Source organism: Danaus plexippus (assembly GCF_018135715.1).
Source record: "Danaus plexippus chromosome 16 unlocalized genomic scaffold, MEX_DaPlex mxdp_23, whole genome shotgun sequence".
Classification (NCBI taxonomy): domain Eukaryota; kingdom Metazoa; phylum Arthropoda; class Insecta; order Lepidoptera; family Nymphalidae; genus Danaus; species Danaus plexippus.
The window spans coordinates 514606-529489 of NW_026869851.1; the positions used below are offsets into that span (position 1 = coordinate 514606).

General features: G+C 29.8%; 2 protein-coding genes across 2 annotated transcripts; both read left to right on the forward strand.

Annotated features, from left to right (window-relative positions):
* The first annotated feature begins 34 nt into the window (after positions 1-34).
* LOC116772061 (uncharacterized) lies at positions 35-6315 on the forward strand. The gene is made up of 6 exons (XM_061528229.1): positions 35-210; positions 1028-1220; positions 1676-1876; positions 3735-3739; positions 5234-5426; positions 5907-6315. Exons 2-6 carry the CDS (start codon positions 1040-1042, stop codon positions 6110-6112), a joined length of 786 nt encoding a protein of 261 aa, XP_061384213.1. The 5' UTR covers positions 35-210; positions 1028-1039; the 3' UTR covers positions 6113-6315.
* Positions 6316-12224: 5909 nt separating this feature from the next.
* Positions 12225-13469, forward strand: LOC116772066 (allergen Tha p 1-like). The gene is made up of 3 exons (XM_061528117.1): positions 12225-12251; positions 12519-12711; positions 13191-13469. Exons 1-3 carry the CDS (start codon positions 12249-12251, stop codon positions 13394-13396), a joined length of 402 nt encoding a protein of 133 aa, XP_061384101.1. The 5' UTR covers positions 12225-12248; the 3' UTR covers positions 13397-13469.
* Positions 13470-14884: the final 1415 nt, after the last annotated feature.

Here is a 14884-nt window from a genome sequence, read left to right on the forward strand (position 1 = left end):
TTTCCAAAGCATTAATAAATTTGTGATACATTTACAAGTAGGTACAGCGCAGATTACAAATAGTACTTTTCGTTTTGTTTTTTAATTTTTGTATAAATAAGATACCATTATGCACTATAAAACCTTTTTCTATAATTATTCTTTTTAACTACATCTTATAAGAACTTAATAAAGACTAGCTGTGCCCACGACTTTGTTCGCGTAGAACAGGTACAGGTATTTGGTTGAAATTTTATCTATATAATTAGTAGAATTTTGAGTTACTTCTAAATGCTATTACTATTAGACCCGATAGGTGACACTGCGGTCGGCATGGTCTCAAAATATAAATTTGTTTACATCGCTGTGGTCTGTACCTGTCTATCGATTTTTAAATCCTGTTAAATACAATTTAAAATTTGCATCTTTTGTAAAATTTTAACCGCCTTGTATATGATTTAATTATATTGTATATGTATTTTATTAGCTTTCGGGATGATTACAACTGATTCCGGTAGGTGGGGCTGCTATTGGTATAAAAACTTTTAAACCACTGGGCCGATGAGATTAAATTTTCCCTCGGAAATTAGTTCATTAATTAAATACAACATCTCATTATTAAACCCATTAAGTGTTCAATGCAAGTAACTTTACATAAATTTGGTTCAAAGTAGTTTAAAAATATTCCCATGGGAATGAGGCATTTTCCAGCTGTAAAAGGTACCCTAAATGATGCATCAGATGATCAGCAACACCCGAATAAAATTTTATTAAATTCCGTCCAGTAGTTTTTAAGTTATAAGTGTACAACAGACAGACAGACAAAAATTTCAAAAATCATATATTTGGCATCTGTTTCTCCTAGGAATACCAATATAGGGATTTATTCTAATTTATTTTCTATGTACAGAATTGACCTCGTGAACGATTTTATTATATGTATAAATATAACCTTTCTTTAAATATTTAGCACCTTAATAATTTTTCATTTTTTTTTTATTTTAGCCAAAATAAGTATGAGAATATAAGATTTAATTTTTATTTACAGAACTGCTATAAAATGATGATCATAATAACTCTAGCAGCTTTGGTAATAAACGCAGTAGTGGCTGAGGAAGAAAAGTACGACTTGCCATTATTAGATATGAAAGAAATAGCCGGAAATCCTAATCAGCTAAAAAGCTTCTTGGACTGTTTACTCGATAGAGCTCCTTGCAAGGATGTTTACCAGGGTTATAGAGGTATTTTGAAAGGTTTTCAATTTTATATATTCAAACTATGCTTTTATCTATATTATAATAATGAGATATAATATCTGATATTTATATTATGTTCTGTTTTGTAGAGGACATGCGTTACATTTTGTAGTAAACTAACATTAAGTACGATGATTGAAAATGATACAGTCTTTACAGGCATTCTTTACAATTATTCCCCCCAATTTTTGTATTTGTGCCGTCAGCAATATACTTAGTGCTACAGCTACATAATTGCCTACACCAGGATTCGAACAAAAATTTGTGAAATATAAGCGCTAAAGATTCGTTCATTCATAATTGTGTTGAAAAACATACAACTACTCTCATATATATTAATATACCAATATATCAATTTTCTATCAGCATAAATATTATTTAAAATCATAATTATTTTTATTTTCACCTAGTTTACAAACTTAATATCTTTTTACTTGCAGATTTAGCACCGGAATCAATCAGAGAAGCTTGCAGAAAATGTACCACAGAATTAAAAATATTCGCGTATATTTTCTTTTATACGCTCAAGACCTTTTTACCTGAAGAATATCAAAACTTCCGAAACAAATATGACCCTGATAATATTTATATCGACAGACTAGAAAAGGAAGTTAGCAAATATAGATTGGCAGCAATTGCTAGCTAAACTTTAAATTAAAAAAAAAAAAAAATGTTTACTATAAAGCATTCAAATGATATATATGTAGTAAGTAGTATATTTCAAAATAAATGACTATATCATCTGAATGTTTTTTTTTAAATATTTGAGTTCTATAATTTTTTTCCATGTCAATTCTTGACGTTCTTTTCCTACTCTTGCTAATTAATATATGTATGTATATATACCGCAATATTTCATAAAATTGTTTGCTGGAAAGCAGTTTATGTTATATTTTATGTGCTTCAAAATCTGTATTCCGTTTCCTGTCTCTATAATGTCAATTGTCTGAGTAGTAATCAAATGATCAAAATTTTCTAAATATCTAGTTTGTGGAGAACGCTTTATCCGGGACAAAATAAAGTACGTATAATACGTGGGTAACACTGAAAATATTAAAAACTAGCCAGTTAGAAACATTACTGATGAAAACTTTTTTGAGTTTCAATTTTAGAATTTTAGAACTCCTGCTGTGCGACGAATAATATAGAAAGTTAAGAGAGTGACCTTTCAGCAGATACGGGCAAGCCTAGGCATTTGTATGAGTCAAATTCAAAAATGATTACACGAACATTTAGGCGTCAGGAACCTTTGAACCCGATTGATTCCTAATACTTTAACCGACGACTAGAAAGACCTTCGCATGGACTGGTTTCGACAAATGTTAGATAAGTTCAACGGCGATGATTCAAAAGTTTGATTTGACATCGTCACGGGTGATGAAAGCTGAATATATTGTTACGATTACTAAACCAAAAGGCAATCAGCTCATTGGATGTTTCTTTTCGAGAATCGGCCAACTAAGGTAAAAAAGAAAGAAGTCATGGCTAGTATATGGTTGCCTCATTCTTTGCTTTTAAAGAACATTTTGCGACAATTGTGCTAGAAAATGGAAGTACAGATATTGCAAACTGGTATGTCAACCTCTGCTTGCCTGTTGTCTTGGAAAAAATTCGACAACAGCGCCGTCGAAGCAGGATCCACCTTGACCACGACAATGCTTCAGCGCACTCCGCAAAACATACTGTTATTTGACGTCACTAATGTCACTTCTTTCAGAGCGTTTCATGATATTTTGAAATGAAACTTCATTTCTTCTAAATGTTCTTGTATATATATATAATCACATTGTTCAATGGTCCGCACTGACTGAACTCTGCTGTCGTGCGTCCTGTTTATATCAAAATTCAAACATAGTGCTATTCTCCTTTTAAACAGTCTTTGATTTCGTTTTACTTTTAACAATAATTATGAATACCAATAAGTTTTTATAATAATTGATGACAGCCTCAAGTTATTTTCATGTTGCTTCTGTTATTTATGCTGATAGCGCCGATATATACGATTGTTATATATTCAAGCAATATACCGTTTAAAAATAATTAGATAAATTAAAGGCATTAATTTAATGCCCTTAAATTTATTACAATGTAAATGAAAGTAACATTGAATTTTTAAAGTTATTTTACAAATTCTAATGGTTTTTTTAAATGTAAATTAAAACTTCAGTGTGCTCCTTTTTGTTTTTTCCAGCTACTTTACGTTTAAAATTTCTTATAATTGTAAAAGAGCTTAAAATTTAAATTAAAATATTCTCGAAACTAACACACTGCAGGAAGATGTGCTCGTTAGTAAGTGTAATGTAATTGAAGTCGTTTGTTTTGTCAAAACAGCGCTATTGTTACAGTCTGCAATGTTATTACAAACATTATAATTTAGTTAAATATTTCTATAATTTTTCTGTGTAATATTAACTATTTGTGTGAATATTTTGATATCAGCATATGTTATATTATTAAAGGTCCATTAAATTATACAATGCATTATTTCGCCTGTCTCAGATTTGGTAATAAATAATGAACGTGTTTTTATAATAAATAGGTTCACATTATGGGTGCCTTTTTTTGAGGAATTTCAGCTTCAGTTTTGTCCGTCAGGATCCTTATATAATCTGATACTTTTGGGCTCTTCATATGTGCTTTAAAATGGTCGTAAATTTGTTCGTCGGTCAAGAGAAACTTTCCGCGTTCTTTCTGAAAAATGGTTTTCTAACACCTTTGGCAGCCGGGGCTAGAACTGTATTGTTGCATTACTTCAACAAATAACTAATTTTTAAAACTGCGAAAACTAAGTCCAGATTAATTATTGAATTACAGAATTTGACAATGACCTCATAGCTACACTTGATTGAGAAATATATGTTAGAAGGATGCAACTTTACAAAGATGTTATAATAAAGTAACGATAATGACTTATGTAATACACTACATAAAACACACCTACTGTGGCAGTCATGTGGTTTCAAATGTTAAAAAATTAATTTCAAAACTTGAATAAATAATATTTCTTTTTTTGATTAAGAAACGCAGACACAAACACCAAAAACACTACTTTAGTCGCCTTTTGAATTATTAAAGCCTGCAAAATTTTTAAAGTTCTATTAAGTAGTATCACGATATTGACATTTTTACATTGGATAAAATATATACTACAACAAACATATATTATTTTCAATATATGCATCAATATATCAAATGTTATTATCTTTAAGTAATGCCATGAAGTAAAGAAAACTAAGTAAATATATGTCTGCATATGTTTTATTAAATATTATTAGTTAATTAATTATACTATAGAAAACATATAAGAGAGTTTTTGTATTATATTTATATTTTTTATGCCTCGTCGTTGTATTTGTTATCCTGGATAAATAATCTACGAAGTCCTAATCAACCCTCAAAATAAATAGTAAATTAATAAAATTATTCAGTTTTGTCATTGGCTGTACCAATAATTAAATAAATGTTTGTAAAATTAATGAGTTGATATATTAAACGGTATCGTAAATTGTAGTAAAAACTGGTTATATTTCTCGAAAACAAAAGTAATTACTTCAGTACAAGACAGCGCAGATTACAAGAGGTAACTTTCAACGTTTTTATTATTTTTCAAAAATTTCCATCATTTGTTAAAAAAAAATACAGGATTGTAATTTTAAATAAGTAATGTATTTTAAAACAAGAATTTTTTGTATTTTGTATAATTTGTTTCGTTCCCACTGATTTCACAAAACAATAAAGCGTATAACAACATTTATGTAAGAGTCTTCATCAAATAAAAATCAGTAAATCTTATTTCCTTAATTTTCCTTTCATTACTATTATATGAATTCAAAAGACAAAATTACTAATTAATATATATTTAATTTTCCTTTTTTACTTAAAAAAAAATCTGAAGAAAAAGATTTTCCTAAGATTAGTTTAATTCCTTTTATATCGTTTATTTACATCGAGGCTAAAACAAGGATGAGTATAGAAGAGATATTTTTTTTTATTTACAGGATAAATTCAATATGGTGATTACTCTAATCCTTACCGCTTTAATGATTAATCAAGCAATTGCCGAATCATTTTATTATGACTTAGTACCCATAGATATGAAAGAGCTAGCCAAAAATCCAGCAGAGCTATTAAATTTTATGGATTGCTTGCTTGACAGAGGTCCGTGCAATGATATCTACAAGGGTTACAGAGGTAAATCAAATGTTATATAGTATCTAATAATTATATATTCATTTAGGACGATGGAAGTAGAATACATCAAAACCGAGGTTTCATAGTTCAACGTCTCTAGGACCTCGTCTATTATCTATTCTAGATTAGTTAAATTCTTCATTAAAATTGCCTGCAAATAGCAAACATATATACATAGCAAACATCGGCGTGAAGCAATCTTTAATGGCTGCGTTTCGTCCGATGACTGAGAGAGCCGGTCGCCTTTTCCTTTTTTCCAGCCCTTTCCTTTTCCCTAATTAAGGGTTCGAACACATCCGCAAAGCTATGTTGTGGATGTCCATGGGCAACAGTAATACCTCCATGGGGTAGGCCGTCTGCTGGGTTGCAGCGTCCCTTTAGCATAAAAAAAGATAACAGTAATATTTTGATATTGACTGAACATTCAAAATCTTACGTCAAAATTAAAACATTGGAACTACAGCTTTCTTTTATTTCTAGAGGACACTCCAGAATCAGTCAGGCAAGCTTGCAGAAGGTGTACTACAGAGCAAAAGATATTCGTCTACCTTTTTCTTCTTACACTGAAGACTATTTTACCCGAGGAATATAAAAACTTCAGAAACAAATATGATCCTGACAACATATATTTCGACAAACTTGAAGAGGAAGTGGGCAAATTTAGATTTGCGGCATTCGCTAGCTAAATTCGCCAGTAACTAAATAAAGATACTGTTGGGAATAAAATGTCTAATTCTACTTGTTTCATGATCGCTTGTTAAATAAAAATATATATCAAAATACCGAGTAACACCTAATAAAGTTTAGTTTTTAGAAACCTAGAGATACTTCTTTTCTATAAATTATGGTGGCAGTACTTACGATTATATTAGTAACTATCTTGATGTAACGCAGATAAATAAACGTTATATTAATTATATTTTATTTTTGCTTCTCAATATAAGCTTTTTAATATTATTTACGATTAGTTCCTTTGAATTTATTTATAACAAAACTTATTTCACACATAGACAAAAAACATTATTGTGTAAAAACAAATTCTAGGACAAAATAAATTAAGTTCAAGTTAGAAGTATAATAAAAGGATAGATCTAAAACTTCTAACATTATTAGACGAGATGAAACCTGTTAGCATTCAATGGATTCACGGTGCGGGTGCCGGGTCTATCGCCTTGCAGGGAGAGGAGCTTCAACAGCGCCTGGGACTTGCGACCCAGGTATAGGTTTAAGGGGCTTCTATCCAACGCGCGTTAAACGCTCTCACCCCCATCATCCAAGCTCCTCTCTCTTCCTAACCAAATTTGAAAAGAACCTCCTGGGACCCCTTCCAAGTACGTTCCAAGAATTAAATGATATTAATTCTGGACAGTCCCAAGTCTTTAAGTAGTTTATCGAGAGATTTTGCCGCTATGCCTCTCGCTCCCACTTCTACCGCGTACAAAACTACGACGAACCTATTTCGAGTGAGTTCGTTTGTAAGCACGTTATATTTATTGACCTCGATGGCATTGTGTTTGAGGATGTTGGTTTCATAACGAGCTTTAAAATTCGCGAATACATAAATATGTCTGGTCTGGAGGTCGACGCACAAATATCTTCTGGGATTTTGTATTGTTTCTCATACGTATCCATCATTATAGTTCAATACGAAGCCGCTTTAAGGATAGAGTAAGGCTTGACGTTTGATTTTGTAGCCCTAATGCCTTCTCTCACAAAACCTATTGATCGCTCGTTTGTGTTTATTTCCCTTTGCGCTCTGGCTACCCAAAAACTAACCGCTTCACGTATGATTTCCAAAGCCCTATCGTGACGACGCGAGTATTGACCGCTGTCCAGGAGTACCTTATATCCCACCAGCAAATGCTTAGCAGTTCCAACTGCCTTCCCACAGATATAGCAAGTTTTTTCAGTACCTTTACCCCATCCTACTAAATTACTCTGATCTGGGAGAGACACTTGGAACGCATTGAGTTAAAAAAATTATATTAAAATTAATATAATATCATTTTAAAATTATAATTATATTATTTATTATCTTACTGAAAATTTAGTTTAAGTTTATAGTAAGTATTTAAATGAAACTAATATTTTTCATCAGATCAGATCTCACATCTCGTCTGCCCGTGATCACGGTTGCTGAACAGTAACCAAAACGTCGGGAGTATGTAGTTTTAACAAAAAATATAGCATATATATGTAGTATATCCGAAAATTATTAGTTTTATTAGAAAGTCTTAGATCTCTTTATAGTAAGTATTATTACTAAGTTTCAACGATGTTTTTGATCATTTAGAAACAATACATCTGGCTTAAATGTTAAGCAATTATTAAATTAAATTGTTATCACTTTCTAAGGTCACTTTGTACAGACTCTGCAATAATTAGCTTCGAATATATGAAAACTATTCGCTACATAAAAAAATTTTAGTAAATACAGATATCATGAAATTTCGTATCACAACAGTCTTATTGACATGGTTTTATAGTTATTAGAAACACAATTTAACTATTTACATATAATATAATTAAAGTTTTATGATAGAATAGTACAACTAAATAGTTCTGGGCCCATGTACCAAACAGATATTGTATTTCGTAGAATATAAGCATAATAAATAGCATGTAGAAAACGTCGATGCTAACTGTACTAATTAATAATAACCACAAAGTACTAATATTAAATGGATTTTTTTTTATAATATGATTATCGCAAACCGACAAAGGGATAAGTAAAAAAGAATTGATTTCATTCCAGAATTATAGGTTCATATTTTTTACAAATATCGTGTGGGAAGGTGAGACATAGTGAGTCTTTTTCCTATATATGTATTATTACAGTATTTATGTTTATTTATATGTATATATTAATAACATTGTATAATAATGTTTTATAGCACTTCATCATAATACTTCAGTTTAGCCACATTAGTTTCTCTTTGACCTTTATTAATGTATATGTTTATATTTAATTCATGTCTTCACACGTGTCTTTATAAACTAAAAAAATAAAAAAAATATAGTTTGGGTTGACTTTGAGTATGGAATTAATAGCTTTATATATATATATATATATACAAATGTATGTCCATGTTTAATAATTAAACGTATACATATGTACATTACAAAAATACTATTACAGGTCTACCATCAACATGATGATAGTCATTCTTCTATCATTATTGTCAGTTGTGGCTGCCAATGACCCCTTCTATTACAGCTTTAGCGAAGAACCCTAACCAAATATTCGAATTCCTTGACTGCTTGCTTGATAAGGGTCCTTGCAATGATGTCTTTGAAGGCTATAGAGGTACATATGTTACATATTATAATGCAATAAAGTGTTTGATATAAATGAAAATACGATTTTCGGATACCATGCGTTTTTATAATTTTCTAAATAAATATTCACGATATACGGAAATCTTCCACGACAGAAACCATAACACATTCGACATCTTCATTCGCGAGTGCCGATGGTGTTGGTTTGGTTCTATTTAATGTTGATCCTATCGCTCTGAATCTTGTTTCTCATGACTGAATGTGTTTAATTGATGACTGATCCATCACATAAGCGTCTAATACTGCAACGATTATTATATTGCCGTCGTGCTACAGACATCGCAAATCAACTCGACATATACTCCTCGATGGCAAAAGCGGTGTGCTCCCCACTCCACTGTTCCATGGCTAAAAGATAATCCACAATTCTTCCGCTTCTAGCGATACCCCCCTCACCCCTGAAACATGTTGCGTTCGGAAACAATGTTAGTTGAAACTTTGAAATCTGCCACTAGACACCCTATGCATAGGAAAGTATTAAATTAGATTATCGAAAAGTCATTAAAAATAGTGCTCGTTTATCTTCATTAGGTGTGTAATTGATTTTTGTGCAGATATTTAGAATTTATTGTTTTATAGATTAAGTTAGGAAATATTATTTAAGTATGAAACCTTTTTTGTTTTATGTTCCTATCTTGTTTGAAGTCGGTTTATTTTACTTAAAAATAATTTTATTTCAGCCGTCGCTTTGGAAGCTGTTCAGCAGGCTTGTAAAAGATGTACTGCCTATCAAAAACGATTTGCTAACATCTTTTTAATAATTCTGAGAAAGTTGCTACCTCATGAATATCACAATATAAGATATAAATACGACCCCGAAAACAAATACTTCGATGCCCTTGAAGCAGAACTCCGCAAATATAAGTATCTGCCATGTCTAGATGCAATTGAATTATATTTTATTTAGTAACTGCCTGTTACGAGTTAAACAATAATTTGCATTTGAATTCTACTGATTTATACTACTTCCTATTACTTCAATAAACTTTCTGTCTTTCTAAATATTATTTTATTTCAACCTTATTTTTGTCATAAAATATTATTGTTGTTAGTTTATAATATGAGATTAGCTTAATACACATAAAAAAAACTATCAAGAGGTATTTTTTTAGAACTTTTAGTACCCAAAATTCTATACCAATCTTTCAAATATTATAGATAATTATAAATATTTATGTATATATTGCAATCAAAGTTGATCTGAAAATGCAAGCTGGCAATTGTGAATATTTTTAAACCATGCGTAAGTTTAATTTATTAATTAATAGAATTTAAGATAGTTACTGGGTAAAGTAATAATATTAAAGGATTGTTCAAAATTATGATATTAAATAATAAAAATGAATTTGAATAAACTCTGAAATTCTCACTAAGCAATTTGATTAGCTGCCAGGAAGAAAGGACTGAAATACAATGTATTTAACCCAATAAATTATATATTAGGGAATAGTTGATAGCTTTTTAAACGATCCCAACATGGTAGATAAGCAACCGATCAGTAATGTCAAAAAAGTTTGGATCTACGATAATTACTTAACATCATGTTTTAATTGTGCTTTCCTAGTCTATGGTTTAAAAAAAACCCTTTTGTCAAAGTTAGATGCAAGCATCATAAAGGTGTTGAAGCTGTGGTTCGCCCTCGCGCTATTGGCTGATTCGTCAGCTTTATTCAGGGACAGCAATCGTTTTGGGATAAATATAAAAAGGCCATCGAAGGCTCTATAAATACTTAAGAGTTTCCAAGAGTTATATACTGGGGAAAACCCACGATGTCGTTGTTACATCACTTCCAAAAAAACAAACTAAAACAGTTTATAATAAGAGCATGAAGTAACAGAGTATTATAGGTTTAGCATCAAGCAAGAAGGCCCAAGATACAAATATGTAAAGGTCTTTCATTCGGAAACACGAGAATTCTAAATATAAGATCCATGAAATGAGCTTGGAAATACAGAACGAGTAGTTACACATAGGAGATTTTTGTATCCCATTAGCACTAAAATGACGCACCTTAATTTTTAATTGGTATTACTAAGATTTTGTTTCAATGTGTTCCAAACAACTCTCCTAGATAAAAGTAATTTAGTAAGATGGGGAACCGCAAACAATTGCTATATCTGTGGAAAGGCACTTGGAACTGCTATTCATTGTTCTTGTGGGATTTAAGATACTCCTGGATAGCGGTCAATACTCGCGTCGTTACGATAGGTTTCTATAAATCATATATGAAGCGGTTAGTCTTTCTATAGGCAGAGCGCAAAAAGAAATAACGACAAACTTCAATTCGCACAAACTACAATCTCAGTGTTTTTTTTTATTTACATCTTATGACGTCACTAGTTTGTGATTTAAACTACCTCTACATTTTGTTATTATTATTATAGATATTCTAAATATCTGAAAAGGATGACATAAATTTATAAGGCTTTTATTCACAATGACTTAATTTTGCTCAACATCTAACATAATAGCTTTTTAATCTTTGAAAGTTGCAATAAAAGTATTTCATGGATTTGTTAAAAAAAATGTTTAATTAAATATACTATTTTGTATATGAAATTAATACTTAATCAAGAATTATTTATAGAATTAGCATAAACATAAAATGGCATAATCCTTTTACAAAATAATTAATTAATTCAGGTCATTACTGATATCCCCCGAACAATATTATCACGTCATTGATTTGACATTTAATATATTTTACATATATTATTTTTAATATCGGAACAAGTCTACAAAACACAACTATCATCATGTAATTTCAGGAACTAAAGCGAATTTATATTAAAATAAAAATTTCAAAAAATATTTTTAAATTTGTTTTTTTGCAAACAAAATTTATTCATGAATAACTATTTTATCCCCTTGAGAGTAATCTTCATGAGACATAAACAAGTGCGTTCATTTTGTTCCATCTTGAAATCATGAAATTTTTTTTTGTTCAGCTTTTTCTACGAGGTACCCTTTGTCTCCTTAATGGTTACTAAGTGTCGTATCTGAGCTCTTAAGCAAAATTTATAACTGTCGTGGAAAAAACAGGAGTTACAGAAAGACTGTCCTTTAATCTAATAAATGTATAAATTACTCTGATTTAAAATTTTACCGACATATTTAGGAGCACGACCCATTGGAAACGTATTTTGAAATTAGAAAGATATGTCATGCGATTACCATTAAAAACTTTATCTCTTTTTTAGATTATTTTTTTTTTACTTAGATTAAAGTTAACAAATAATTAAAAGATTTAACATTTAAATTAAAACCTCTTTTTGACTAACATTTCAAATTATTTACTCTTTAACTACCTTTTTTAAAAACGTATTACGTTCTCTTCGTACCTGTACCAATACAAAAGACATTTGTAAAATTAATTAATTGATATGTTAAACGGTTCCGCAAATTTTTGTATAAAGAGCCGCTTTAAATTTTCCAAATCAACACACTATTGGTAAAAGTATCACAGTGCAGCACAGATTACAAATGGTATTTTTTTTATTTTAGTATTCACAATTTTTGTTGATAAATAAGACACCCATTATAATTATTGTGCACCATAAACCCTTTTCAAATAATTTTATTTTTAACTACATCTAATTCGGATTTTTTTATTATCTAGAAGACAAAATGAGCAATTAACTGACATATAACATTTCTACCTTTCTACAAATATGTAAAACCTTAATGGTTTACTATTTTTTTTATTATAGCCAAAATAAGAACGAAAATAGAAGATTTTATTTTTATTTACAGAACCGCTACAAAATGAAGATTTTCATAACTCTGGCAGCTTTGGTGATAAACGCAGTAGTGGCTGAAGAGGAACTGTACGACTTGCCATTATTAGATATGAGAGAAATAGCCAGAAATCCTGATCAGCTAAAAAGCTTTTTGGACTGTTTACTTGATAGAGCTCCTTGCAATCCTCTTTACCAGGGTTATAGAGGTAGCTTGAATGGTTTTTAATTTTATATCTTAAAATTATGCTTTTTTCTCTTCTCTAATAATAAGACGTTATATGGAACCTAAAAAGAAACAGTAGTTTTATATCATCTATTTCTATAATGTTCTGTTTTGTAGAGGATATGCGTAGTAACATTTTATATTAAACTAACATTTACAGGCAATTTTACAATTTTTTCCCCAATTCTAGTGTCTGTTTCGTCAGCAACATACTTAGAGCTCCAGCTATATGTTTACTACACCACGATAGCTCCTTTTCTAAATTTTATACCTAAAGAACCGTTCCTTTATGATACTTACAATTAGTACTGAAAAACATAAAATCACTCTCATACATGTATATACATGTATAAATACATATATAAATACCAAAATATATTTATTTTCTTTTATCAAAAATGTTATTTAAAATCATTATTTAATTTATTTTTAACTAAAAACTTAATATATTCTTACTTGCAGATTTAGCACCGGAATCAATCAGAGAATCTTGCAGGAAATGTACCCCAGCATTAAAGATATTCGCCTATGTTTTCTTTACTACACTCAAGACCTTTTTACCTGAAGAATATCAAAACTTCAGAAACAAATATGACCCTGATAACATTTATATCGACAGACTAGAAGAGGAAGTTAGAAAATATGCATTTGGAACATTTTCTGGCTAAAATTAAGAGTAAAATAACTTAAACTGTCTTTTACTACAAAGCATTCAAATGATATACATGTGATAAATAGTATATTCAAAAATAAATTGCCTATATCAACTAAACGTATTTTTTTTAATATTTGAGTTCGTTCGTTTTTTTTACATGTCACTTTTTGACGTCCTTTTGTCAGTCTTGTTAATATACACATGTATGTATATATATCTAAATATTTAAGAAAATTGCGCGCTTGTAAGCAGGTTATGTTATATTTTATAGGCTTCAAAATTTTTGCTGTCTCTCGGTCTATTTAATGTGAATTATCTAAGTCATAATCGAAAAATCTATCTAAAAATTTACAAAAATGTCTACTTTGTGGAGAGCGCTTATGGGAGACAAAAGAAGTAATATTTATAACATATTAAAATATATTGTATACTATTGTTATATATGAAAGTAAAATATACTATTTAAAAATAATTCAAATGAATTATACGCATTAATTTAAATCAATTAAATTTAATTGTTTTGATTGCTTCAGCTTAGAAAATAATTTAACAATATATACATTTAAACAGAGAAATAGCTTATGTTTTGTGTTATTTTTTTTACCATAATTAATGTATCTATATAAAAATAGATTTTTAGATTAATTTGAAAATTTACAAATTTTTGTCGTTCTCTTAAATATAAATTAAAAAGTCAGAGTATTCTTTATTGCTTTTCTAGGTCTTTAATATTTTAAATTGCTTATAATTGTTGAAAAAAAAGTTTAACATTTAAATTAAAATATTCTCGAAACTGTTTCAATTCAAAGATCACGTGAATATTCCTTTATATAATTTTGTATAGCGAGTTGAGCGAGCAGAACTCTATACTGGAGACTCAGGCAACCAAATGTCCGATTGAGTCGAGGTATTATTTTTTTCAATGACTCAATTATCTGGGGTGGTTTTATCAAAATAAATTAGATCAGGCCACCATAACGTTAACCAAAATAAGAGTTTGGTTTTTCACTTCTGTTGCTACACATTGTTTTTATATAATACATAGAAATCTAATCTTTCGTGTTTAAAGACGTTTTGATGCTTGAGTTATATTTTCTACTGTATGAATACACAACGCTTAGTGTATTCGTTAACCTATGAATGTTCAGATGCGATAAGAGGTAGTAACAAACTAACATATTGTGGTAAGATGTACTGTATTGTAGTTGAAATCTATTATTCTTAGGGGAAATCTGTATTGTCAAAAGAGTTCTATGGTTAAAGACTGCAAATTTGTCCGTGTTACATTAACTTTTTGTGCGAATATTTTGACTTCAGGATAATATACTTTGATTTGTCTATTAAATTTCACAATGCATAATTCCGTCAATCTCTGATCTGGTAAAAAGGAACGCATTTCCATAATAAACAGATCCATATCACGATTATCTTTCTTTCTGACAGCTTTGGCAGCCAGTACTAAAACTGTGTGTTGGATTACTACAAATTTGTCACTGACTTA

What these genes read in the sequence shown, in the direction of transcription:
- LOC116772061 (XM_061528229.1), top strand. Translation starts at nt 1,040, where the DNA reads ATGATGATCATAATAACTCTAGCAGCTTTGGTAATAAACGCAGTAGTG. An exon ending in TGTTTACCAGGGTTATAGAG is followed by an intron (nt 1,221 to 1,675) that starts GTATTTTGAAAG and finishes TTTTACTTGCAG; the next exon opens with ATTTAGCACCGGAATCAATC. An exon ending in TATCTACAAGGGTTACAGAG is followed by an intron (nt 5,427 to 5,906) that starts GTAAATCAAATG and finishes TTTTATTTCTAG; the next exon opens with AGGACACTCCAGAATCAGTC.
- LOC116772066 (XM_061528117.1), top strand. An exon ending in TCTTTACCAGGGTTATAGAG is followed by an intron (nt 12,712 to 13,190) that starts GTAGCTTGAATG and finishes TCTTACTTGCAG; the next exon opens with ATTTAGCACCGGAATCAATC.